We start from the raw sequence: 27,896 nt of genomic DNA, 5'->3' as shown, positions 1-27,896 counted from the left end.
CTACACCCCTTTTGACACCTTGCAAAGTGTTTTTCCTTTGCACTTCGCGGACGTGGCACTGTTTTGACAAATGTTGACCACTTTGGGTAAATGCCGTCAGCTAGGTAGTATGGCCCGTCGTACATACATCCATTGACCTCATACATGACTTTTGGTGCCTTTCTTTGCAGGACATTATTGAACACTGGGATTGAGCAAGGACATTCAGGTCATTTTGAGCTCCCGGAACTCCGAAAAAAACGTGCCAAATCCATGTATCAAAGGATGCCACCGCCTCCAAAATGATACTTTTTGCTCATTTTATGTCTCCATAAGCGCCTTGTCATGCACTTGGACAGTTTTTCCACGTCCAATGCATACAATCAATGCTCCCAATCATCCCAGGAAAACCTCGCATCTCGGCCTTCTTCAAAAGCCTTTCCAAGTCCATGTGAGTAGGTTTCCGAAGGTACTCTACGGTGTAGATAGATTCGATTGCTCCGTAAAACCTCATCAGGGACTCAAGAATGGTTGATTTCTCCATCCTCGCTATCTCATCCACTTGGTTTGCAGATACTATGTACGCAAATATCCGCAGCGCAACAGTAATTTTTTGCTCAGGAAGGATACCCATAGCACCATAAGCATCTTTCTTTTGCTGAAAGTAAAAATCATGGTTGCAAACAGCAATCATGATTTTGTTGAACAAATGTCGTTCCATTCTAAAACAACGTCTGAAGTACATATCAGGAAATGCACTATTATGGACAAAATAATCGTCCAACAGCTCCACACCTCGTTGTTGCCTCCTTCTATCAAGGTTTCCGGAACGGGTGGGCCTGCATATCTGAGCCACAGCTTGGACGACTCGACGGGAATGTGAGTCTCTGGCCATTCTTGATTCGTTATCTCTCATTCTCCGCTCCTCATCCTCTTCCTTCTCATTTTGGGCTATATGGAGATTGAACATTCCTTCAGATTGGTTAAACAATTCTTCCTCTTCTTAATCGATTTCCCACATCATGCTTGAAGAAGAAGACATTGTAAGTAGAAACTATGAATAATGATACAGATTTTGATTTGGTGAAGAAAGAAACATAAACCATGAATAATGATAGAGATATTGAGAAAATTAGTGTGAGATTTCAAAGAATGGATGATGGATTATATGGAGGATTCTAAAATGATTAGGTTGTAGATAGTGCCACGTAGCATGCCGTCATTCGTTAAAAATCTGATCGCAATCTATCATAAAAAATTCTGAAAAGATAACGACACGTGGCACGACAACATTGGATAAAAATCTTATCGAAATCCATCACCAATAATTATCTTTTCGGATAATGACACGTGGCGCAACGAGAACGATTTAAAAACTGATTGAAATCTATCCTCAAAGATTCTGAAAAGATAACGACACGTGGCACGATGACATTCGATAAAAATCTTATCGAAATCTATGACCAATAATAGTCGTTTTGGGTAAATGACACGTGGCGCAACGAGAACGATTTAAAATATCTTATCCGAAATTACAAATAAATTTATTTAATATTATTTTGTAAAAAAGTAATTAATAAATATTTTATTGCCTATTGTCAGGGCTATTCAAGTGCAAGGGTAGAGATACAAAAGGCAATTACTGTTCATTATGGCAGTTACTATTCACATAGTGGATTGAATAGTGGATTGCCTGGGGGAGGGCTCCAAGGGTGGAGTTGCTCTAAAATGTAAGTTAATTCTGAAAAAACATTTAAAATGTTTTATGCAATAAGCACATAATTGATGTTTCGTGTAGGAACTTCAAATGCTTTTGAAACCTATAAATATTTATCTAAAATCACTTTCAGTCATTTTAAAAATATTTCCAAACGAGTTTAAATATATGAAAATGATTAAATATTTGCCTGGTAGCTATGGAAGGGCCGGTAAACTAGGCAGAGAGACATAACGGATAAAATCATCGAACTCATCACCATTTAAATGGAAAGTTTTCCTTATGTGAAAGGGAGTTTTAATGATCAAAAGATTCAAAAGATTTAACGTGACTCGGGATTTTTCCTAGAACACGCTAGTGTACTTGGGTTTACATCAAATTGTCTAAATATTTATTCTACAGTAAGGCAAACCCTATTCCATATTGGACAGCAAAAGAGGCAATGACTGGAGAAAAAAAAATATATATATATATTAGCCCTTATGGTTTAATGGAAAAATAAACAGATTCAAATTTCAATGGAGCTAGAGAGATAAAAAAACAACAATTTACAAAACAGCCAACGGCAGAAGTGTCCGAATCTAATCAGAGATATTCGGCCGAAATTTTTGAACTTAATATAAATTGTACGTTATGCGGAAATTTACGAATCCTTTTATTTTCTCACTCGCTTTGCTTTGTTATAAACAATTTGGTATTAGGTTATTTATATTGAACTTGGAGCAATGATTTTGAGAGTGAGTGTTTACAACAATGTCTCATTTGAATTTCGATTTCAAATCTCCTTCAATAAAATGAAGGCTACATATCCAAAGAAGATAAGAATAACAAAACATTAATGTGGAAGCAGTAACCTCACAAGCATGTATAATTCTTATAAATATTTTGAAGAAATATTGTAGAAAGTAGAAATCGCTTTTGTAGACTAGGCTTTAAACTCCAGTTGGAGTTCTTGGGCTAGATTCTTAAATATGGTGTCTACTCCTATACAAGAATGGCATTTGGGCACAATTACACAAAGTTACAAAATATCAATGGGGAGTATTCACAAGCATACGTGAAATTTTTATTTTTTTTATATAAACAATATTCTACATTTAATATGTCTAAATTATAGAGATCAGATTTGAACTCGGATGCAAATCATTTATCTAACTAATTTGGCTAAATTTAGATATGATCTACAGGCATGATTCTTATTTAGATTCTAAAAATTATATGGTACGGCCTTGAAATAGATATCAAGCTGGGTTCTTCTATAACATGGGCACAACTCTGAGAGGCTGAGCTTTCTGTAAGGTAAGGCCAAACTTCTGATCCATGTTCATGGTCTCTAGTGTAACTCCATCTTCAAGCTTCCAATTACTGAAACAGTTAATAAGCGAACCCAGCATCAAGTTCACCATTCTCACTGCCAATGGCATACCAGGACACATTCTCCTCCCACCACCAAACGGAATAAGCTCAAAATTCTTGCCAGTAAAATCAATTTCCGATCCCAAAAACCTCTCTGGCACGAATGAGTCTGGATTGTCCCAAATGACAGGGTCTCTTCCTATGGCCCATGCATTGACAAACACTTGTGCACCTTTTGGTACAACGTACCCGCAGATCTCAACATCTGTTTCAGCTTTTCGGGGAATTAGTAAAGGTGCTGCTGGGTATAGACGGAAGGTCTCCTTGATTATTGCTTGTAAGTAAGGGAGTTGACCAATGTCGGATTCCTCAACCAGTTTTCCTTTTCCGATGGTCTGCTTCAGCTCCGCTTGGGCTTTGGACAATTTTTCTGGGTTGCGGATTAGCTCAGCCATTGCCCATTCCAATGTGGATGACGTTGTATCTGTTGCCGCAGCAAATAGATCCTGTCATGAACGAACAAAACTGGAAGTCACTTGTCCCACTTATACATATTGAAGAAGCACTATAAGAAAAATGGGTATGCAACAACCCTAAAAGATCACGTAATTTGTATGTAACAAAATCAAAACCGTGGGAATGTACGCACTATGATCAGCACATAGATATGTTCACAAGATCTCCCCTGAGCTTGATGCTATAATAAATAATAGTGTTGATGGTGCACAAGTCAAAAACCAAAAACTATTTATATCAGCTCAACCTATCATATTTCTAGATGAAATCTGTGTGTTTACTAGAAAAATAATACACTAGATGACCAATTTTAGACGATACACAACGCTAATAATTACCCTGTGTGATTCTTATTTACCTCGGAGCAATTTTAAGTATGAACACATTATCAATTCAAAGAATAAGTTCACCAAGATCAAGAACAACCAAGCTAGCAGAGAGTAGAAAACTAACCAGGAACAGATGTTGAGTTTCATCCATGTCCATATCCTCATTTTTCTTTACACTAAGGGTTATCAGGGTATCTAACATATCATTAGTCATGACATAATCAAGCTCTTTTCTTGATTCAAACCGTTGCATCATCAATCGATCAAATATGTCAAACATCTTCCGGTAGTAACCAGTCTGACGGCGTCGTATCCCCAGGGGATCAATCTTTTTCAGCACAGGAAAATAGTCAGCCAAGTTAGGTTTCAAAGACTCTTCAAGAATACTCCATACCAGCTCCTTGAACTCTCTCGCCCTCGCACTGTGTGGGTCCGCTAAATCCACAGAGAAGATGGTACGCGATAGCAAATTGAGCGTAGTTTTGAAAGCAGCCCGTCCGATATCAACCACCTCACCTTTTACAGCGCCTTCATTGACGTCGGATATGAGCTCTTGCACTTTCAGGTGACGGTTGGCTTGGTTGGCGTCTAGAATTTTAGTGGTGAACAATTGCGAGTTACATGTTTTGCGGAGGTTTTTCCATGTAGCTGAAACCGGTATCCACGCCATGCTGTACTTGGAATGTTGACAGGCTTGGAGCGCATCAGGGACGGTTCGGTTGCAGAAGAGTTGGTCATGGGTTCGGAGGACTGATTTGGCGATGGTTGATGAAGAAATTACCACGGTTGTTATTTGGCCGAGATGCAAAGTCATAATTGGGCCATAGCGTTGTGAAAGCTTTGTGAGAGAGAGATGGGGTTTGTTGCCAAGCTCTAAGAGATTGCCAATGAAGGGAAGTGGGTTTGGTCCTGGTGGAAGCCTTGTGGTATCTAATGATCGTCTTCCAAGCGAATAATAGAGGGTGTGAATTGAGATCCATGCAATTATTAGACCTAGTAGTATGCAACTCAAGAAATCCATTTCTTCTCCCAATCTGTAAATTTTGCCACAATTGAGAGGACATAAATACATCTTTTCACTGGGATATGTATCTATATATATGAATGGGACCAATTTACTTATCATATTTTACTCACATAATGACGTAGAATGTAAGGTTTAGATCTTAACAAATACTGACACATCATTTGGTGAATAAATTAACCTACTTAGTATTTTTAGTCAAAAAGTTCACTTGTTATGCTATTAATTGAAGGCTGATTTAACATTACTGAAATTATTTTATAAGCATCTTTTTATAAAAAAAATTGGGGCTAAAATTGTATTTGGGAAAAGAAAAAAAAAGTTTTTTTTTATTTTATCAAATCATGGATCCAAAACAGTAGAAAGCAAAAACAATTCTACTCTTACTTTTGAAAAGCACATCAACTCCAAACTAGTCCTTAGATGGGGTACCGTGGCTTGAAGAAAATGAAGCCTTTGTATCTGAATTCTTAACCAAAAGGACATGAAAAACATGAAAAACATGGAGAACATGAATAATATGTACAAAGGAAAAGGACATGAAGAACACGAAATCAAAGGTATTTTTTGCCACGTGTCCATCATGTTGAGGAGCCGGCAGCAGCTTTATATTACTAGGCCGAAAACCCACCAGGTAGCAATCAAATTCAAAACCCAACAGTTCTCGATCATATTTCCTTTTTCGATTGACATTTGATTGTTGAAGCGTACAAGGGCAAAGGGAGATAAATATTGAGTTTGTAATGCTATGTTTTGATTTGTATTTAAAGTTAAATTATTGGAGTTAAATACTGAATTTTATTTTTAAAGAAAATTTATAAAGTGTACAATTACAGGACACAAAGCATAAAAATTTGGGTAAAAAACTGTTTACTACCCTCATGTCTCGTGGTTTTCAACATTTAGTACATCAAGTTTTTTTCGTCTCAGAGTCATACCTAAAGTGTAAATTTTGAGACAGTCTCATACATCCGTTAGTCAAACTGTTAAATGTGTCGTTAATTGTGACGTGGCGTCCATGTGGACAATGACTGGGCGCCACGTGTCAGCCACGTTTTTTTTTTTCTTCTTCTTTCTTCTTTCTTCTTTCTTCTTCGTCTTCTTCCTCCGACTGCAACTTTTTTTTTTCTTCTTCCTTCTCCTTCTTCCTTCCTCCTTCCTTCCCCTTCTTCTCCTTATTCCTTCTTCCTCCGTCTCCCTTCTCCTTCTCCTTCGTCTTCCTCCGAATCTAGGGAAGTTTCTTCTTTTTTTTTCCTTCTTCCTCCTCCTTCCTCCTTCCTTCTTCCTTCTCATTCCTCCTTCTTCCTTCCTCTTCTTCTTCTTCCTTCGAATCTGCCCAGATTCAGTTTTTTTTTTCTTCTTCTTCCTTCTTCTTCTCCTTCTTCCTTCCCCCTTCCTCCTTCTTCCTTCTTCCTTCCCCTTCTTCTCCTTCTTCCTTCTTCTTCCTCCGAATCTAGGGAAGATGAAGGTTTTTTTTTTTTTTTTTTGAGGAAGATGAAGAAGAAGGAAGAAGGAAGAAGGAGAAGAAGGGGAAGGAAGAAGGAGGAAGGAAGAAGGAGGAAGAAGGAGAAAGAAGAAGAAAAAAAAGTTGCAGTCAGAGGAAGAAGAAAGAAGAAAAAAGAAGAAAAAAACGCCGAATCTGGGCAGATTCAGAAGAAGAAGAAGAAGAAGAAGAAGAAGAAGAAGAAGAAGAAGAAGAGGAAGGAAGAAGGAAGAAGAAAGAAGAAGGAAAAAAAAAACTTCCCCAGATTTGGAGGAAGAAGAAGAAGAAGAAGAAGGAGAAGGGGAAGGAAGAAGGAGGAAGAAGAAGAAAGAAGAAGAAAAAAAATACCGAATCTGGGCATATTCGGATGAAGAAGAAGGAAGAAGGAAGAAGGAAGAAGGAGGAAGAAGAAGAAAAAAAAAAAAACTTCCCCAGATTCGGAGGAAGAAGAAAAAAACGTGGCTCTGACACGTGGCGCCCAGTCATTGTCCACATGGGCGCCACGTCACAATTAACGGCAGATTTAACAGTTTGACTAACGGATGTATGAGACTATTTCAAAATTTACACTTTAGGTATGATTCTGAGACGAAAAAAACTTGATGTACTAAATGTTGAAAACCATGAAACATGAGGCTAGTAAACAGTCTTTTACCCAAGAATTAGTTTCAAAATAGTTTCACCAAAAGCACTTTCAGTCATACTTTCAAACCAGCTCTTTATTATTTTTTAAACTTTTTTGAATTGTAGAAGACCAACAATACACTACCTCCATTACGAGACCACATTATTACATTAATACGAGTTTGAATTTGCTGCTCCATTTGTCCTTAATGTTATAAATAGTATTTTCCCTTTTAGATTGTTTAGTTTGAATTTTGAAATTTTTATTTACAAACACAATCTTTCGAAAGCAGACATAAAATGTGATATTATATTTGTTCAAGAGGTAAATTATCGCAATCGAACCTGATTCTATACTAGAGGTCGAATACCTTAGCTACATGTTGATTATTCAATGTATTTGATTTTATAGACCGTGAGTTTTGATACAGAATGTATAAGGTACCGTGGTTGGGTTTTGATACCAAATTTATAGGTACTCTAATTGTATTTCTCTTCACTTGTAAATGATATGTTTTAGATTCAATTCCCACCAAATGCGGATTTGAACCACATTATTGTTATCCTATTATGAGGTTAAGCCTACCTCATCTCCCTCAGCGTAAATAATATTGTTTGTTAACCATTCTACCGCCCGCAACAACAACATTATAATCTTCTTTTCCCTTGCACGTTTCAGCATCCAAATGTCAATCCAAAAAGGAAACATGATGGCGGAGTGGTGGGTTTTGAATTTGATTGCTACCTGGTGGGTTTTCGGCTTAATATTAAGCCACCGCTGGCTCCTCAACATGATGGACTCGTGGCAAAAAATACTTTTGATTCGTATTCTTCGTGTCCTCTTTCTTTGTACGCATTACTCATGTTCTCCGTATTTTCCACGTTTTCCATGTCCTCTTGGTTAAGAATTCAGATACATAGGCTTCATTTTCTTCAAGCCACGGTACCATCTTCTCGTCCCTTGTACGTTTCAGCATCCAAATGTCAATCCAAAATGGAAACATGATGGAGGAGTGGTGGGTTTTGAATTTGATTGCTACCTGGTGGGTTCTCGGCTTAAGTAATATTAAGCCGCTGCCGACTCCTCAACTGGCAAAAAATACTTCTGATTCGTGTTCTTCGTGTCCTTTTTTCTGTGTTCTCCGTGTATTCCATGTCCTTTTGGTTAAGAATTCAGATACGTAGGCTTCATTTTCTTCAAGCCACGGTACCATCTCCTTTTCCCGTGTACGTTTCAGCATCCAAATGTCAATCCAAAAAGGAAACATGACGGAGGAGTGGTGGGTTTTGAATTTGATTGCTACCTGGTGGGTTTTCCGCTTAAGTAACATTAAGCCGCCGCCGGCTCCTCAACATGATGGACTCGTGGCAAAAAAATACTTTTGATTCGTGTTTTGTGTCCTTTTTCTTTGTACACATTACTCATGTTCTCTGTGTTCTTCGTGTTTTCCACATCCTTTTGGTTAAGAATTCAGATATATAAGCTTCATTTTCTTCAAGCATGGTACCATCTCCTTTTACCTTGCACGTTTCAGCGTCCAAATGTCAATCCAAAAAGGAAACATGATGTAGGAGTGGTGGGTTTTGAATTTGACTGCTACCTCGTGGGTTTTCGGCTTAAGTAATATTAAGCCGCCGCCGGCTCCTCAACATGATGGACTCGTGGCAAAAAATACTTTTGATTCGTGTTCTTTGTGTCCTTTTTCTTTGTACACATTACTCATGTTCTCCATGTACTCCGCGTTTTCCATGTCTTTTTGGTTAAGAATTCAGATACATAGGCTTCATTTTCTTCAAGCCACGGTACCCCAGCTTAAATTAATAGTATAACAGGTGGACTTTTCGACTGAAAATATTTAACGCATTAATTTATTCATCAAATGATGTGTCAGTACTTATTAAGACTTAAACCTTACATTCTACTTCTTTTTATGAGTAAAGTATGATTATATTTGGTGTTTCTAGCGGTACCCCATCCATATATATACGTATCCCCAGAGAAAAGATGTATTCGTATCCTCTCAATTGTGGCAAAATTTCTATCGTTTGAGAGCTAAAAAACAATAAGTGTTAATGAGAACAATGCAAGAGAAAATTAGGTTTTGCTGTGCAGCAAATTTTGAGAGCACACTGGATTTTGTGAATTCCACAACAATGTAACATTTTATTTACAACCATTGCATGCTTGATATTGCCAAAACTAAAAGTACAGAACCAACTGATACTCAGTTCTCTACCATAACACCAGAAATCCTACTCACTTCCAAGGTTTATTGATTTGGACTGCCAAACCACACTGCCATTTTCGTATCTACAAATTTACCTTCTAAAACATTAAAAATTACCTTGATGTTTCACATTAACAAAACTAGCAAAAATACACTTTTTGAAGAATAGCATTCTTTTTGCACATTTTTTGTTATTCATGAAAAAGTGGTTAAATTCTTGCTATTTTTGTTAAAAAGCGAATGAAACAGAACGCGGCGCGTAATTTTCATCATTTTTTCCCGGCGATGTCATAAGCCAGGATGATTCGAACATTTCGATGAGATCATCCTTAGAGTTGGTTTCACTTTCATCATCATCAGCAACACTACTCTCCACTTCTTCCCTGTTGTTAACCTTGTTCTCTTCTTTTTTTCCAATCCCTCCTTTATTTGTTCCCTTCTGTAGAAGCACGTCCTTGTAAGTAACAGCTTTACGCGGAGAAGAGAAATTATTACCCTTATTAATCTTATTACAATTTGGGGAAGACTGGTCGGCCTCATGAACCGAACCTGGTTGACAGTTGTGATCAATATTGCTGCTTGTATCAACCTTAATCTCCTTCTCCCTCGTACCCTTTGACTTTCTCCAGTAGTTAGTCAATGTAGCCGCAACAAAATTCAGCAGCCAAATGGCACGAACCAACGTCCAGTCGAAAAATGAAATGTGATGGAAATGTGCAGGGATTTTGCTAACAGCATTGTCGAATTTTCCAGGCAGGGATTCGGTGACTTGGACAAGGTCGTCGATCTTGTCGAACACAATGTGTGAAGGAGGGTAAAATCTCTCGATCATGCCTTCAAGGGCTAAAATTCGACCGTCGATGAATGAGAGGATTGTCATTGTGACCCATTGGTATTTCAAGGCATAAGCCAAGGGTCCGGCCAACGTTATTAGTCTGGCTGCAATTTTTATTATGAACCCTAGCGGTCCATTAAGACCTTGGGCTATGGTGAAGGCTCTATGAGCTACCGCTAAAAATGAAACCGCACAAGTGTGCAACGGGCGTTTTCTGGGACTGATCATGTTGATTTGTGCTGTTGATTCCTGAGAAATTCCAAATTTATTCAGACATGTACATGAAAAATGGTACTTCATGCCAAAATATTGAATCAAATTCTGACATATATGAAAAATAATAGTTCAACTCTCGAAGAGACTGTCGACGTATCACTGACAATCCATTGATATCACTATTGCAAATAAAATGCAGCGACATGTTATCAGTACATTGTTAACAATATCAATACAATATCGATGCATGCCATTTTTCGATAAAGGACAAGAGTAAAGAGAATTTCTATGAAAACGAACGCGATGTTGTTACCTGGGATGCCAAGGATGCCCGGGAATCCATATCGTGAAAAGTGGTCAAGGATTCGGCCTTATATGTATTTTAAAGAGATGTCTTCTGCTCTAAATTTGAAAGCACCTGATAATAGTAACAACCCAAAACCAATTGTTTGGAAGGGGCGCAGTTTCTTTTTTGGCGCGCTGCCAGTGGGAAACGAGCGGATCCTAATGATTTTAGCGGGAGAGTTCTCTGGATGATTGACACTTGTTACATACACGAAAAGACATTACAGAGAAATTTTTCAGTCCCGGTTCAGTATACTAAATGTCATAAATACAGTTGGTTAGAAATTTTCTTTTTTTTTTCACGTTTCCAACTAATTATAATATACATTGTGTACTGAATCATATTTCCAACGCACCGAAAGATATCTCGACTTTACCTCGTGGTTTGAGTGTGCTTGAAAAATGACGCGCGTAACGGTTCCTAGCCGCTGGCAGTTGGTTGAAAGTGAAAACTTGAAAGTTTGAAACTTGAAAAAAGCAAAATAAAAAGCATTGAATTCGATTCTAGAAGGCAACAAGCTGTGGACTGTGGAGGAATTGTTGTCAGATCAGCTGTGAGCTCATTCAACGGCTGAGATCCAATTGCAGTTTTGCACATCAAAATCAAGAAGCAAACAGAAGACATTCATCGTTTCTTCTGTCATAAGTGGCATTTTTTTTTTTTTTTGTCAACTTCTTAATCTGAATTCAACCGATGTCGGAACTGGAAAATCTGCTTGGTAATGAAGGTTTCATTTGTTAATTTTGTTTTCGATTGTTTTCGATTACGAAAGCTTTTATTTGTTTCAATATTTAGAATGGAAGATTTCGGTTTCTTGGATATCTGTTAATTTGTTATTCCTAACTTGAGTAATTACATGAACTCCTTGTGCTTTTTGTAAAAGTGCTTTTCTTCATATATTTGTAAGATTTCTACCTTCATCAAACACAACATGGCGTGATAAAAAGATGCGGTTAGTAGAGATGTCTAAGCACCGATAACCTTGATGATTGAGAGAGTAACCAAGAAAAACACATTTAGTAGAACGAAATTGGAGTTTATTATTATTATAGGGTCGTAGGTAGGGAAAACATGCACACCCAAAGGTCTTTAAAAAACTATAATCAGGTTCCTTAAGAAACAACTTTTGATAAGGAGACATAAAACCAAGTACTTTAGAGGGGAGGCGATTGAGAAGATAAACTGCTGTGTGCATGGCCTCAGCCCAATAGGCAGGAGGCATCGACGCATGGGCCATTAAAGTAAGTCCAGTGTCGACAATGTGACGGTGTTTGCGTTCCGCCAAACCATTTTGTTCGGGATGATGAGGGCATGAGAGACAATGATGAATACCATTGTGAAGAAAAAAATTCTTGAATTGGTGACTAGTGTATTCGCCCCCACCATCAGACTGAAACATCTTAATTTTAGTGGAGAATTGATTTTCAACCAAGGTCTTAAAGTGAGTAAAAATATTAAAGACTTCAGATTTCAATGTCATGGGATAAATCCAAGAATAACGAGAGAAATTATCAACAAAAAGAACATAATATTGGAAACCACTAACAGATTTATTGGACGCACTCCACACGTCGGAGTGAATAAGCTCAAGAGGAGCTTGAGTAACAGACAATGATGCAGAAAAAGGTAACTTAACACTTTTGCCTAAGGGACAAGAATGACACATAAAAGTATTGAGATTGAGGTTGCCAGAAACAGGCAACTTATTCGAATGCCTAGAAAAAAGAAATTTTAAAATGGAAGAAGATGGATGACCTAAACGAGAGTGCCAGACATCACTACCAACACAAACACCAAGAAAAGCAGCACGACCATGAGCAGTCGGTGATGAAGAGGAAAAGGGATAAAAGCCATTGCTACTCTTGCCCGAAAAAAGAATCGTCCCCGTCTCCATATCCTGAATATAGAAACAAGAAGGAAACAATGTAATATAACAATTGTTATCCAACATAAACCGATTAGCAGACAACACAGAAGTAGAGGCATCCGGACAATGAAGAACATCATTAAGCTTGAAAGAAATATTATTATGAGAGAGAGTGGAGGAGCCAATACGGTTAATGGGCAAACCTGTACCGCCAACGACACCACCGACGGAATCACCACCACGATAATCACGGGACTGAGACAAAGCATTGAGATCATTGGTGATATGCGAGTTGGCCCCGGAATCAAGGAGCCAAGGCTGGGAGTGCTGAGCAGTCAAGGCAGTGAGACGTGAAGAAGGAGGACGACCTTCATAAGCTAAATTATGGCGTTGAGCACAGTCAAGAGCACCATGACCAAAAGTATTGCAAATCTGGCAGCGAGGACGGGAGGAACCGTGATATGGGGCTGGACCAAGAACCCTAGAAGCATTGTTGGAGCCACGGAAGCGAGAGCCATCGTGCTGAGGACGACCACCACCACGATCGCGAAACGGACGGTCATGGAAACCACCAGCACCGCGATAGCCACGATAGTCGTCACCACCATTGTTGCGAGACCCATCATGTTGAGGACGACCACCCCCACGGGAGAAACGGCCAGAGCCACGATCGCCGCCGCGATCAGAAGAGGAGCGGCCACGAGAGGCAGAAGAGCCGCGGGAGGCTACCAGGGCCGAGACGCTGGAGTCCGGCGGAGCAGGAGGATCAGCAAGGCGGAGTTCAGCAGCGAGAAGAAGAGCCTCAAGATCAGGAAGGGAGATGGGGTTGTCACGAGCCTGAGCAGCAGCAACAGTGTTCTCAAATTTGGGGCTGACATTAGACATGACGACCGGCACCATGTAATCAGCAGAAACAGGTGCCCCGGCAAGGGCCAATTGATCTGCAATACCATTGATCTTATCAAGAAAGTCAGAAATTGAAGAATCACCTCGTTTGGTCTAGAAGAAGGCAGTACGAAGCTGAAGAATGCGACTTTGGTTTGTAGAAGCAAAACGCTGCTGAAGAGCAACCCAAACATCACGGGCAGTGGAATGACGAGCAGTGGCGGCGAGGGCCTGGTGACCAAGAGAGCCATTGATCCAAGAAAGAACAAGCTGGTCCTTCTGAACCCAGTCAGCATACGCGGGGTTGGGTTTGGAAGAGGCGTTGCCGGTATCGTCGGACAAGAACGCCGAGGGGCAGATGGAAGTACCATCAACAAAAGCCAACAATTGACGACTGCGAAGAACAGGTAGCAACTGAGCCAACCAAAGAGGATAATTGGAAGAGTCAAGTTTGATGGAGATCGCATGAGAAACAGAAGGGAAGATGTCGGAGGAAGGAGTAGTCGAACTGGTTGAGGCAGCCATGGAGAAAAGTAGGAAGAATCCGAAAAGAAAAAAAAAAGACGTTAGTCACTGGCTCTGAGTACCATAAAAGATAACTCAAAGGAGGAATGGCAGACAAGACAGCAAAAGTAAAAGAAGGTATTTTGGCTCAATCCCTCGATACCTTAGAGGGTGCATTATCATTGATTTAAATAGTGTACAATGACTTGATTTACAAGTATAATTAATCTACAAAGAATACATAAAGGGAATGTTTTAATAAAACAGGGAAATCTGGAAATCATGATGAAAACGGGAAACAATCCCAAGAGATCAGGAATGTATCATCCTTTAATTTCTTCATTCCCTACTCATATGTTAACTGGAAAAACCGTATGCACCAGAAGGCACAATAGGTTCTAGCTCCTTGCTTGGTTTCTTTCTCGGGTTTTTGTCTTATATCTTTCATCGTCTTGTCTCTCTTCCGCTCAGCTAGCGGCTCATGAACTTTCGTCGTGGGTTTTTGCAGGTGCAATCAAGGATAACCAGATATATATGCGACTGTAGCCTGAAGTTCTTGAACTGTATTCCTGCTGCTCTGTTTATAACTATTGCATTCGAGGAGCGGGTACTTCCTTAAACATCCTCAAAAGTCAGTTCGAATGAATCGTTCAGCATTTGCATAAGTCGTTCATAGACGAAACGCCTGCTCCTATGTTTCGAGTCCATAGACAACGAGACAAGGAAACCGAGATTATGCTTAGGTATATCATTATTCAAAAAAATAGCAGGCTTCCATGAAAGCCTACAGATTACAGCCGCTAACCCGATAGCCACTGCTCTGGAACAAACTGTTCCAACATTCATATGGTTGTACCGTTGTATAAATACTCATCTATGTACAAGCGTGAAGTACAGAGAGCCCCCCAAATTGAACAACCTTCCCGAGTATATCAGATACGTACATGAAAGGGAAGATCACTCGCTATCCTTCCAAACTTCACGGAGGAGTTGATACCTGACAGCTTTCTGACCACCCTTCCACTTCGGCGTTGAGGCTGCCAATGGACTGGGAGAAAACGGAGAATTGTCTATGATGATTGAAGTCATCGGTGAATCCAACTCATCAAGCTCGTCATCACTTGTATAAGATTTCTTAAGCACTGATGACCCACTCCTAGAGAAAGTTGGACTTCCCACATCTCCTATAATGCCTAGTAGTGAAGCAGCTGGAGGTGGTGAATACACTGTAGGATTTGCGTTGCATGGGAAACTTGCAGCTGACTCTGCTTCAGCTTCCAAATCCTCCTAAATAAATAAAAAGTGAAAAAGATTAATGCAAAATTAAACCCTACAAAGATAAGGGTTTCCGCCCCGAATCCATGATTCTTGTTCAGAGGATAGCCAGTTAGAATAATAAACAATCAATTATATATAACCAGTCCTACACCATTCATACAGGAATGCAGTTCAGTAAATAAGCTGAATAGTTATGTGCGGAGATATTAGAATTAGAGGCCCACTTAGTTACCTCATAATCAAGAGCCTCAAAAACTGCTTCAGGAATTGGGTCTGGGCAAAACTCATCTGGAACAAAATTGTAAAGAACCCTCTTGATCAATGATGCACCAAATGTAGGGCATACCTTCAGAAATCAATGAAACAGTGATTATTACAAAATGGCAGGGAGTTATTATAAACTCGGTGTTTTTGTTTAGTACATTGATATTTTTACACTAAGGGGAGGGGGAGTTCGGCAAAACCACACAATGGGCAGCCTAATTTGGTATCGAATTCGCCATCCACGAGATTCGAACCTAAGGGCTCTCACTTCCAAGTGGAAAGGAATACCACCAGACCTCTCACGGTGTTTTTTTTTATTAACTGTGGGGAATGGACACAAACCCAGTATTTACCTCTTTCCGGGTGGATTTATCTGCAAGCATATCCAATGGAAGCATCATGAGGTCACTCAAAGCATTAAGTAGACGGAAAGCTTTAAAGGATGTTTCGCACTCTTGTCCCTTGTGATCACTGAGTTCAGTATTATCATCAGGAGCATCAGTATCATCGATGCCAAATAGATCAGTAAGCCATCTGGACCAGCTTCCAATCTGGGGTCATGAAGACAAGCACAATCCTTCCTTCAATGAAATGCAAGACTACTATTTCTTCACAAATAAAATACTTGCCTTTTCACCGGTAGTACAGAGTTGCAGCGGAAACCAAAAAACCAATATGTGACTAATAACCCACACAATGAAGTGTCCACACTCACCGCATTTTTTAGCTGTACACCAGCCCCAAAACTCAAATTTCCAGCTGGAATAGGGAGAACCTTAGAATCACTTATGGGGTCGGACACAGGATCTGTGGGCATCTCTTCAGCATTTTCACGAAGAATAGCATTGAACATAGCCACATCCAATCTATCCACTAATTGCTCCATTACCTGAAAAACCATAGATTAGCATTCTATAGGTCTGCATAAATTTTGGGGAAAGTACTAAAACCGTGCAATAGATCTTTAATTGACTTTGGAAGCATGATGCAGTAGTAAAAGCTCACTATAATGTAGTACTGGAATTCCACCAGGAGTTCAAAACATAAAATAAAACACTAAATATATTTTCATTTAAACATCGGTCGTGCAGCTCTGGCTACCTATAGCACTTGCACAAAGTTTTCAAATACACTCACGCACAATGTTCTATGATAACCCTTAGGAGTTTCCAGGTGAAGTGAAAAGCTCAACATACGCTCATGCATAAACCTACCAAACGAGCCAGCAGAGGCAAGCAGCCACACTCATGTCCACCAGCTCTTGCAGGACAAAGCCTTTCACAGGCATCTTTGAAAGCCTTTTTCCACAGCTCCATAGAAAAGTTACCCTGCTCATGACTACCCAAACCATGCCTCCTTCCACTGGCTTTCCTTGAGCTTGAACCCTTTGCAGCTGCTGACTGCATATATGGAGTCATATTCTGAAGAGGGAAAAACAAGATACGATATCAGTAATGAATAGCAAGGACTTTCTTATCTAGGCTAAATGAGTAAATTCTTGTAGGTAGATGAAAAGAGATGATGACAATGCCAATAATGAAGAAAAAAATGAAAATAATATGGGTTTACCTGCCACCATACAGACTCAACAATTCGGGAGAAAATCCATCCTTCAAACTTTTCCAAAGCTGCCATAAATATCTGTGGATCTTCCCAATCATCGAAACTTTCAACAGTGCTATTGTTCTCTTCCTTGTGAGGAGGAAACCCATTCTTTGGTTTCAAAAACCCCTCAGCATTAATTTTATTGCAGGACAAGGTCTGGCTGATGATAGCTCTCAACACAATTGAATTTGACAACCAGAATGTCAACCTGTTCATTGGGCAACAAAACAGTGGAGTGTGAAACTAAAAGATAAGTATCTTTGCATCCTGGAAGATTTATAGGACACAAAGTATCAACTGATTTCGACCATCAAAAATAGTTAGGATCCGGGGACACACGTTTTGACACCTATTCAAAAAAAAAAAAAAAAATATATATATATATATATATATATATATTTTAAATTCATCTTGGACATCATTTCTTGGCCAGTAAATTATAATGGTGAGTTCTTTTCCATTTATTTAGCTTAGTACCTCGCAACATCATTTCCGCATGCTTTAGAAACCAAGATTAGTCCAGTGATAGCAGCTCTTGCTGCATTTGCCTTGTTAGCTCGCGAGCTTGTCTTGCAAGCATGAAAATAGAACCTAGAAAGTCGCCGAGCAGGAGCGTGAATCTTATTAGTGTGGCTCCCATGCTCAGCGGCAACAGAGTAAAGGCCAACCTCAACAGCAGCAGCTTCTCTCAGTTCTTCCTTGAGCAATTCAATTGTGGACTCCAAGTCAACTTTGCTATCTGAAAAGCTGACTATTTTTTGTTCACTTTCACTTGTTGAGCTAATCCAACCGTGAACAGAAGCATCTTCAGGAGTTTCAGCTTCCTTTGACTTTTTGAGAAACTCATTATTGCTTGACTGTCTATTGTTCTGAGCTGATACTAAAGGTAACTGCACAGACTCTACATGCTTTAGTTCATTACTTTTAGCCTTACTTCCCTGCACTACAACAACTTTCCTGCTGGGTGTAAAAGTTTCACTCCTTAACCTGACTTGCTTTCTGGTAGGCTCTTGTGAAAATCTAGGAGCTAATTTGTCATCAAAAGAATATTGATTCGCCATTAGGAGATGGCCATCCTCTCGAAGGGCTTGTGAATCTGCATTGCTTGCAAATGTGGAGTTTGTGTCCTCCTGAATAGACATACTCGAGGATGCACGTTCAGCAGCATGGGTACTGACAACATTTCCCGTGATAAGTTTTTGAGCATTTTCATATATACTGGCACTCCTGTTAGATGGAGTTATGTGAATTCTGTTGTCCTTAAAATTATGGTAACCAGATACCTGATGGCTATCTTGATAACCAAAGGATGAAGACGCTGAATGAACAGAGTGAGTGAGTGATTTTTTAAGGATTGGCATTGAACTCTCCTTTGAACTGTTAGGCAAGGAAGCAGGATCATTTGAAGAGTTCAGCAGAAAGGAGGAAGAGCCTATTGATGACGGGGGAGATGAACTTCCATTTTGGTGTTTGAATGCTTTAGCCACTGGAGTTACCCCTGTGCTTGCAGTTGCTGCCATTGACTGTACAGCAGGTTCCCCATAAGTCCTTTTACTGATTGTTGATTCTAGTCCATTCTGAAATTAATATATATGTGGCTGTTAAACAATCAGAAAATCCAGAAATGAATTGGCTCAGATAAAGAAAAGCAACCCATCAGATCAAACATTGTCAGGATAGTTACTGTCCACTATTTGATTGGTGCAGAAGCAACCGACAAACCAAAGTAAATTGGCAGGATGATTGCAAGTTTGCAACCATATTATTAGGTCGTTTTCTTTGGACATTTATATGCAAATGAGTTTGACAATTATGATGCTGCAAGTACTTCAAGTCACACTAACTGGGTGCTCGGAATTTGTATTTGAAGGCCTTAATTTCAGCAACGCCGTTTGTTCATTAGACACCATGGATCTGAAACTAATTTAAATTCCACAAACCTAATTCTGCTTGATAAATTAGTTGCAACTGGAGAAATCATATTTTGAAATAATAAGAGCAAGAAAGGAAAGAAATTGATCTAAAAGGTAGAAAATTTAAATACGGCTTCACATACCTTTTCACCGCTAGGTGATGAACTGACTGTTGTCTCAATAGCCGAGGAGTTTACAGTACGTGATGAACGCGAGGAAACATCATCATCGTCATCAGTAAAAGAGGCAATCTCATCATTGCCATCATTCGCAGACTCTGGAACAGATTCAGTTCCATCATTTTCCAGAGACACTTCTCTGGACAAGCTACTCTTCGGTGTCAAGCTGGAGCTAGATTTACCACATGGCTGAATAGTAACATAAAGAACCGGTTGAGATGAACTCTTAAAACTTTTCTTCCAGTTCAGAGGAGTGCTCACATTTCGGGTTTCCACAATGATCCCATAGTCAGCAAGATTGATCACAGCTGACCCCAAGAGTTGACCTTTAACTCCCTTGTCCTTTCGAGGTTCATACAAGTAAAACTCTAAGTTGTTCTTCAGGTAAGAGTCGCGAACTGCACTTTTTCTTGATTTCTCCTTATATAAAGTGACTGGAAGCGTGAAAGACTCGCCGATTTCGATCTTCCCATCACCAACATTGCAAATACACGATCCAGAAACCTGATCACCATTTTCCCATTGAAGCAGGACAGATTGAACAGACTTCAAAGCCTGAGATGAGGGCCATGGCTTTAACTCCTGCACATGGATGAGATAATCAACCTCAACGGCCGCGCTCTTCCTGCTCTTTGCTCTGATCCCAAGAACCATTGTCACGAAACGCTCCTGGATAGCTTGTGATGGGTAGAACCAGTTACAAACTCACAATGCTTCTACATCCATAAAACCTCCTTACATATATACACACATCACAAAATCAGATACAAATAAAAGGGGTGTAAAATATATTCAAATTGTCAACCTTTTGAATGTAATTTAATACCAATAACCTAAGATGCAATGCACCCTCATGAACTTCAATAAACAATGAAGAAAATGCAAGAAAAAAACAATGGGCAGTTTAAGATTTGACCATGAAAAACAAAAAACGAGTACAAACGTGGAGAGGGGTTTAAATTTAATAAATTTTGGGTATCACCCACCCCACTCATTCAACTTATTTTTTATATTATTTTAAAAAATATGGTGACAAATTCTCTGACCTCCCTCCGCGTTATATAAAAATGCGGAAGAACTTAGCAAAAACTGAAACGGACAAAAGGGTTGATGAGAACAGCAGCAGTGAATCAATCAACAAAAAAACAAAACAAAAATCAAAACTTTTTGTATCCGAGCATCGATGCAGAGACCAACTTACTACTCCTACTAGATCCCAAAGCAGAGAAGACGAACAGAATTTAGAAACCATGCAACCAATGGAAACAAATTTGAAGGAAAAACTGGGAATTGCAGGACAGTTTGATGGAGAACAAAGAAAGAATGTGAGTAAGCATACAGCGGGCGAATGGAGAGGAATGCAGAAGAAATGCGAGACTGCGTCTGGGTTCGGCTGTGTAGGTGTGTGGTTTTTCAGGTTGTACGTTGCGTCAGAAGGTGGAAAATTGAAAGGGGAGAGGCGTGCGAGAATACGGAAAGAGGAAGGAAAGGTCGTTGGAGAAAAAGGAACAATTGGAAAAGGATGGATGATAACCGCGTTGTTCGGAAAGGAACTGTCTCTCTCCGGAGTCCCTCTCACTCACCTCATCCAATCTGGGCTCATACGTCTGACCGACCGGCTTGAGCCCGCCAACGGGTTGCGTCATTCTATTGGGCCCTCCTGTGGTGAAGGCCGTTCGGATTTAGATCGAAAGTTAAAATTTTCGTCAACTCTCATTCAAACAACTTTCAGTAGTTAATTGTTATCACTTTAGACTAAGTTTATTTTTTGGTCTCACATGTGAGGCTTACGAGTTAATAATTAACAAAGATTTGACGAAACTTTAAATTTTAAACTTAAATCTTAACAGACTTACTCTATAATTTTAAATCTTAATTTTTTTTACCATAAAAGCCATCTTCTGACTCCCTCTCACCAGGAGGATTGTTTTGACTTTGGGGAAGCTCAAAGTTTCTTCTTTCCACGTGTCACTCTTCTAGAACCTACTACTTACCCCCTCTGAATTTTGCACACCTTGTTGAATTTAGTACAAGTCCTTTGGAAACTGTACAAACAAAAGGCATCCAACTTCACTAAAATGGAAGTTGATAAATATGCCTGGGATTGTTGCCAACACCTACTACAAACCATTAGATATATGGACTTAAGATGCATCGAGACCACACTAACAGGGACTTGTAAGTGACGGGTTGAAAATTCTTTGTTTCGTGTCTTCTTCGCAATGCTCATGCAGTGCATTTTCAATCCCCATGTCGAATATTTTATAGTGCAATTTCTTACTAATCTAGCAAGCAAGCATAAAACCCTTGAAGTTTTCGTACCCGTAAATTTGAGGTTTCATGTTGTATTCATGAAGGCATATCTATCCATATCATTACATAAAGCAGGGAAGTGAAAAACAAAAATTTATTAACAAAATTCCAACTGTGTAAGGGAAAACAAAGATCTGGAAACACAACATAAATATCCTGCCCAGACGCATCAATAACGAGTCACAGTTTCTCTGGGACAACGATGTCATATAGTTGATACAGTTAAAAAATAAACAATAGCAGCCGGACCACCAGCTGCCTCCCGATTCACCTATCCTCCCAAAATCTGGGACACATAGTCCATTTTATTCCATGACTTCCGCTACTACAAGCATTAACCTACACGGTAGAAAAATCCTTATTAAACCAAGTGATAAATGTTTCAGTACCTAAGAATATACAGATGCGTTCACCAGCAGCCACCCCAAGAGCAAAACATTTACCACACAAACAGAAAAGTTCGGCCATGACACTAAATATACTAAGATGAGAGTAACAGATTCATCAAGTTCGCTAAACACAGAAACAGGAATGCTAGTTAATCATCCACCTAGTTTTCTGAGTGTTCTTAACTTGATATTAAGGTCAACATTGCCAGTCAAGATCTCACACAATTCACCGTCTTAGTTTGAAGTTACTAATATTGTTTTTCTCCTTTTCTTATTTTTAGGAGTTGAATGAAGAAAAGAATACAGGATAGATACAAGAAGCAACCTGAGAGAAGCACTTAAGCAGCTGCCTCCAGCAATTCCTTCTCAGCACGCTCCCTGATCCTCCTCTCAAGCTCTGGCCTGAAATGCCTTATTAAACCTTGCACAGGCCAAGCAGCAGCATCACCCAAAGCACAGATTGTGTGCCCCTCAATCTGCTTGGTCACCTCCTGAAGCATGTCAATCTCTTCCAGCTTTGCATTCCCTACTTTCATTCTTTCCATGATCATCCAAAGCCATCCTGTCCCCTCCCTGCATGGTGTGCACTGCCCACAGCTCTCATGCTTGTAGAAGTAAGAAAGCCTTGCAATTGCATCGACAATGTCAGTCGATTTATCCATCACAATAACAGCTGCAGTTCCCAATCCTGACTGGACAGCTTTCAGTGCATCAAAATCCATCAATACATCATTACATATGTCCTTGGTAAGCAATGGAACGGATGAACCACCTGGAATTACTGCAAGTAAATTGTCCCATCCACCCCTCACACCTCCACAGTGCCTCTCTAATAACTCTTTCAAGGGTATGCTCATCTCCTCCTCAACGGTGCAAGGCTTGTTCACATGTCCTGAAATACAGAACAATTTTGTCCCTGAATTGTTCTTTCTCCCAAAACTGGCAAACCACTCTGGTCCACGCCTCAAAATGGTAGGAGAAACAGCCACCGTTTCCACATTTGTAACGGTGGTGGGGCAGCCATATAATCCTGCATTAGCAGGGAAGGGAGGCTTCAATCTTGGCTTACCCTGTTTCCCTTCAAGGCTCTCTAGAAGAGCTGTTTCTTCACCACAAATATAGGCCCCAGCACCAAAGTGGATGTGAACATCAAAATCATAACCAGATCCACATGCATTTTTTCCCAGTAATCCAGCTGCATAGGCTTCATTTCTGGCCTTTACAAGGTTTAACCGTTCATTCACATATTCACCTCTTATATAGATGTAAGCAGCACTAGCCCTCATCCCAACACCAGCAATCAAGCAACCCTCTAAAAGTTTGTGTGGGTCATGGCGCATAATTTCCCTGTCCTTACAGGTTCCAGGTTCACTTTCATCAGCATTGACGACAAGATAGGATGGACGGCCATCAGATACTTTTGGCATAAAAGACCATTTGAGGCCAGATGGGAAACCAGCACCACCACGTCCACGGAGGCCAGACTTCTTCATTTCATTGACAATCCAATCAGCACCTTTAATAACTAGATCTTTTGTTCGGTACCAGTCACCTCGTTTCATGGCACCCTTGAGAAATGGGTCGTGCAACCCATATAAGTTGGTGAAAATTCGGTCTTCATCTTTCAAACCACCAAAATGGGTTTTTTCAGGAGGTGGAGGAGGTGGTGGAGGTTGAGGAGTAGTAGAGGGTGCTGCACCCTGAGTGCTAAATGATCTAAACCCTAGGCCCCACTTCGCACCATGATGACGAGCTAAAGCTGCTCTCTGCAGAGAAAGTATACCCTTGATGGGTGCCTACGAATTAACAAAAATAAGTCAGATCAATTCATTTCTTCAAAGTGACCTATGCCTATAATATCTACTCTTCAGAGCTAACAAGAAACAAAATACAGTTGACATAAAACAACTTCTCGGAATGTGCATGAAAAATCCTACATAAAATTACATAACCAGAAGCATGATGTAACATTGGTGTTATAACAAAGCTGTGGCGTATCCACTACATTCATTTCTTAAAGATTCTACATTCCACGAAGAAGGCAATATGGGCACACGCACTAGACGAATTACATGCGGTTTGCCCATTTCAATTCAGCATCTCTATAACTATCTTAAGTTTAGACCTGGAAGAGATTCTCACACAAAACTGAACCTAGGCCCTGAATTGAATTAATCTAAGAATCCTGCAGCGAATCCCCGCTATATCTCAAACCAGCTTTTAGCCGAACAAAAACGGTAATAATGGAGGTGATAAGTATATAGACTTAAAGGCTCCTAATCCATTTGAAACCTAATGTCAAAACCATTCTCCAATCAAGCCTAATAAAAAGATGGTCTCAGCTAACGAGAGATGGAAAACGTATCGAAAACCTAACTAACCCATTCAAAATTCAATTTTCCATCGCTTTCCAACTATTTTCCTCAATTTTCCCACCAAACAAACAGATACGAGACAGAGAAAATTAAGAAAAACCCATATCGGATCTACTAAAACTCAATATTTCATAACAAATTAACATATAAAACAATAACGGATTGACAAAAACACAAAAGCAAAGCTGAATCAGAGTGAAACCTAGGGCAGTGCACGATAAGCTCAAAAAATTAAAATTCAGCTAGAAATGCGCGCAAATTGAGATGTCGGTTGCCTACCATGGCGGGTTACGGCGGACGAAGCTTGATGCGTCGCCGGATCAGGTAATCGACGAGAACGAGACTGGGAGACAAGGAGAGAGAATCCTCAGTTGGGAAATGAACGAGGGAGCTCCAGTTCGCGAAACCTGGTATGCTGCAGAGGGTAAAATGGACCTTCGATGATTTAAAGAGGCCGGTAGTGAACGGTCGAGATTAAGCGAGTATGTGTGATGAGGCTATATAACACGTAGATGCTATGCTGTTTCTATTTGGTCCATGGATCAACGGTTGTGATGTGGACCTAGTTTTACGTCCTTTTCATCCTGAAATTTTCAATTGGGTTGGGCTTTTAATTTTAGATGAATCATGGGTATATTCGTGGGCTTTGGGTTGAATCGGTTGGTTTTTAAAAAGTGTTATTATGTCCACTCGTTTTGATTTTTTAATTTTTGGCCAAATTTTTTTTGTGGTCCATGTGGTGACACGACATTTTCAATGTGATCCTTGTAATGAAAAAGCTATTAATTAAACCTCCGTGGTGAACCCTATTAGCAATTGAGGTCCAAATCCAAAGTTCCGTTAGTCTTCCATTAAATAAAATCATGTGACTATCACATGTGGATCGGTTAAAATTAAGTTTATTTATTTTGGAAAATAAAAAGACAAAAACATGATTGAATTAAAATAAAATTACAAATAAAAGAAACTTGTAAAGATAAAAAAACCCTAGTAGTTTTCGCATCTCATTTCAGGCTCTCAGCCACTAGTGGACCTCCTCCACCGTCACTAACCATCACCCCAATTTAATAGCACATGTATCTCAACCTATATAATGCAGGAAAATCACATAGGCACAAGAATAACTTAAAGAGTTCAATACAATGGGTGAAATGCAGTATATATGCATTCAGATGGGTGAATGGCATTGTAGAATTAAAGACAATGGGTGAAAGGCATAGTTAAAAAGTTCAGTCTTCAGGTCTACCCTCCGCATATGAACTTCAAGAGCGTAAGAAACTTAAAGAATTAAAATTCAAATAAGATTAAGAAAAAAAATTGAAAGGTTGTGCACTGGCCAACTAGGGCCTGCATAAAACCACATTACCAATTAAAGACAAAACTGAAGGGCATTTATGCATTCAAATTGGTACAAATTGATACAAGAATGAAAATTCAAGTAAGACTAAGACTCTAACTCATGATCAAAGACATGTTGGCATTGAAAAAAAAAACCAATGGTATATTAGAAGTATTAAGATTTCCAAATGAAATTAAATTATACCTAAGAAATTAGGCGCAACTTCACCTTCACCTCTTCCCCTAGCCATTGACGTGGTTTTACATGTTTAGTTTCAATCTTCGCGTTCAAGCTTTTTTTTTGCCTGTAAAATCTAATTTCAATTAAACCCTAAATTATAATAGACGTCCATTGAATAAGATGTAATTTGGATTGAAATGACGAATTTGACCCATCATGTGATAGTCACGTGAGTTTATTTAACGGAAGACTAATGGAAATTTGGATTTGGACCTCAATTGCTAACAAGGTCCACCATGAGGGTTTAATTAAAAGGTTTTTCACCACGAGGGTTACATCGAAAGTGGACTGTCACCACAGGGATCATGAAAAAAAAAATTGGCTTTAATTTTTTTTATTGTATTTCACAGTCTCAACGCGTATTTTTACGTGTAGTTTCATTTAAGCATAAGACAAGAATAACACATATTGCGTGATGTGGAGCCACATTCGCCATTGGGCTAAACACTTGGGTTAACTTGACTTCAATATCAACAAATAATTTGAGGTTCCACCATAAAACAAATTGACAATATAAAAAAATAATTCAGCTCTCTAAAAGCACATCCCAAATTCCTTTATTCTCCTATGTGCAATTCACACTCTCATTGCCATAAACTATTGCACCATAACTGAATTTGTAGATTAATTTATCCGGCACAAGATAGTCCATGTGTCCTAATTTTTGTGTAATGAACAAGAAAATAATTTACTTGTTCAAATGAGATACCATGTAAACTTGACATACATTGTTGTTTCATTTTATTTTTTTAATATAACTTAAAGTGTGCGATGCAATGGTTGACAATTCCCGACCCCGATATTCCTCGAATACTCAGATAGGCACGTGCTGGGCGACACCCGAGGGTGACGAAAGCCATTTATTGAATACAAGAGTAATGATTAGAGGGAAAATACACATGAATGATCATTAGAATCTAGAGGTAATAAACAAAGTTTAAGGAATGTCTAGAGTGCACATAACACATTCTAAAACAATATCACAAAAGAAAAGATCATTACAAGATATCACACAAGTGAGTGATAGATTGCTAATGGTAGGGGAATGCCTCGTACGTAGTGTCGTAGTCCTCGTTTCTAAGACCTGAATGGGGGCGCAAAACAAAGGTAAGTAGACCAAGTTCATATATACAATAATAATAAAACAGTTATTAAGATACTAACCCCCACAATTTATATACAGAAAACTACTAGCATAATAAGTGATAGTTTTACTGAAAACCCTAGCATGCCAAAAATATCTTAAAAGACATATCGTGGAACACAAAATATTAAACATCTCATAGATCGTCTCATAGCGATGTACTGCTAGTAAGATCACTGAATAAATATAACTTCTGGCCCTATACCAGCACTGTGGTCTCTGCGCCCGTAGCCAAAGATTACCAACTCCCGACCCAACGCCTGCTCCGTGTCCCTCAGCCCGTAACTAGGGATTATTTTTATTTCTCCCAGCCTATCGGCCAACACCAGATCCTCACCCCAGGCGGCATAGTGTCCACTAGGTACGCACAAATAGTTACGTCTCTCATAAATAACCACTTCATAGTATAAAGTTATCAATCGTCTATACTATAAAGAAGGGTTTCTAAAACATGTTCTAGCATCCTATCGTCATCCGTCAGATAGTCTACCAGTTCATGGTTTTTATAGAAAATACAATATATATATATATATATATATATTAAAATATAGCTCAATATAGGCCAACAATTAATTCCTCATAAAAAACGAGAAGATAAACAACATATTTCATAAACATGCTTAACATAAAAATCAATTCATAAACTCGTAAGGCATGCATTTCATTTATGCAATTAAACTATGAAATTATGCAAATTTCAGAAATGGTCCACTCATAGATACTCCGTAGCAGCAGAATTGTGCGGAAAATGATTAAGGAAATCCCCACTAGCAACTTCACCTAAGCACAAAAATGTACAATTTATCAAGCTACCCAACTATAGAATTTTAAGAAATGGAAATGGGTCTTGGGTTTGGATCCGGATTAGGGCTTAGGTTTAGGTTAACTAAGGTTCGGACCTATTGGGTTTTGGATAAGTTTAGGAACAAAAAGGGTGGTGGTTTGGGC

At 39.3% G+C, this 27,896-nt stretch overlaps 5 protein-coding genes across 7 annotated transcripts; all 5 read right to left on the bottom strand.

The window, feature by feature from the left end:
* Window positions 1-322: 322 nt before the first annotated feature.
* LOC139190773 (uncharacterized) lies at window positions 323-949 on the bottom strand. Its single transcript, XM_070811246.1, has one exon. It carries the CDS (start codon window positions 947-949, stop codon window positions 323-325), a length of 627 nt encoding a protein of 208 aa, XP_070667347.1.
* A 1,801-nt stretch (window positions 950-2,750) lies between these two features.
* On the bottom strand, window positions 2,751-4,969 carry LOC103452418 (geraniol 8-hydroxylase-like). The gene is made up of 2 exons (XM_008391905.4): window positions 4,022-4,969; window positions 2,751-3,558 (listed from the first exon to the last, which is right to left on the bottom strand). The coding sequence occupies exons 1-2, from the start codon at window positions 4,967-4,969 to the stop codon at window positions 2,953-2,955; spliced, it is 1,554 nt and encodes a 517-aa protein (XP_008390127.2). The 3' UTR covers window positions 2,751-2,952.
* Window positions 4,970-9,362: 4,393 nt separating this feature from the next.
* LOC103414333 (uncharacterized) lies at window positions 9,363-10,758 on the bottom strand. The gene is made up of 2 exons (XM_008352731.3): window positions 10,621-10,758; window positions 9,363-10,340 (listed from the first exon to the last, which is right to left on the bottom strand). The coding sequence occupies exons 1-2, from the start codon at window positions 10,648-10,650 to the stop codon at window positions 9,486-9,488; spliced, it is 885 nt and encodes a 294-aa protein (XP_008350953.1). The 5' UTR covers window positions 10,651-10,758; the 3' UTR covers window positions 9,363-9,485.
* A 3,884-nt stretch (window positions 10,759-14,642) lies between these two features.
* On the bottom strand, window positions 14,643-20,723 carry LOC103423821 (uncharacterized). Of its 3 annotated transcripts, none has more exons than XM_008361905.4 (9): window positions 20,488-20,723; window positions 19,113-19,882; window positions 17,534-18,633; window positions 17,021-17,264; window positions 16,666-16,872; window positions 16,167-16,340; window positions 15,805-16,002; window positions 15,420-15,533; window positions 14,643-15,196 (listed from the first exon to the last, which is right to left on the bottom strand). In XM_008361905.4, exons 2-9 carry the CDS (start codon window positions 19,800-19,802, stop codon window positions 14,867-14,869), a joined length of 3,057 nt encoding a protein of 1,018 aa, XP_008360127.1. In that variant the 5' UTR covers window positions 19,803-19,882; window positions 20,488-20,723; the 3' UTR covers window positions 14,643-14,866. The 3 variants fall into 3 exon arrangements, with proteins under 3 accessions (XP_008360127.1, XP_070667286.1, XP_008360128.1); XM_070811185.1 differs by having other exon boundaries at window positions 19,113-19,879; window positions 20,488-20,617; XM_008361906.4 differs by having other exon boundaries at window positions 20,350-20,568.
* An 818-nt stretch (window positions 20,724-21,541) lies between these two features.
* Window positions 21,542-24,709, bottom strand: LOC103423822 (NADH dehydrogenase [ubiquinone] flavoprotein 1, mitochondrial). The gene is made up of 3 exons (XM_008361907.4): window positions 24,505-24,709; window positions 22,176-23,646; window positions 21,542-21,800 (listed from the first exon to the last, which is right to left on the bottom strand). Exons 1-2 carry the CDS (start codon window positions 24,505-24,507, stop codon window positions 22,189-22,191), a joined length of 1,461 nt encoding a protein of 486 aa, XP_008360129.1. The 5' UTR covers window positions 24,508-24,709; the 3' UTR covers window positions 21,542-21,800; window positions 22,176-22,188.
* Between the last annotated feature and the right edge of the window lie 3,187 nt (window positions 24,710-27,896).

This window comes from Malus domestica, chromosome 13, assembly GCF_042453785.1.
Source record: "Malus domestica chromosome 13, GDT2T_hap1".
Classification (NCBI taxonomy): Eukaryota; Viridiplantae; Streptophyta; class Magnoliopsida; order Rosales; family Rosaceae; genus Malus; species Malus domestica.
This window is presented reverse-complemented; position numbering and strand designations above follow the sequence as displayed.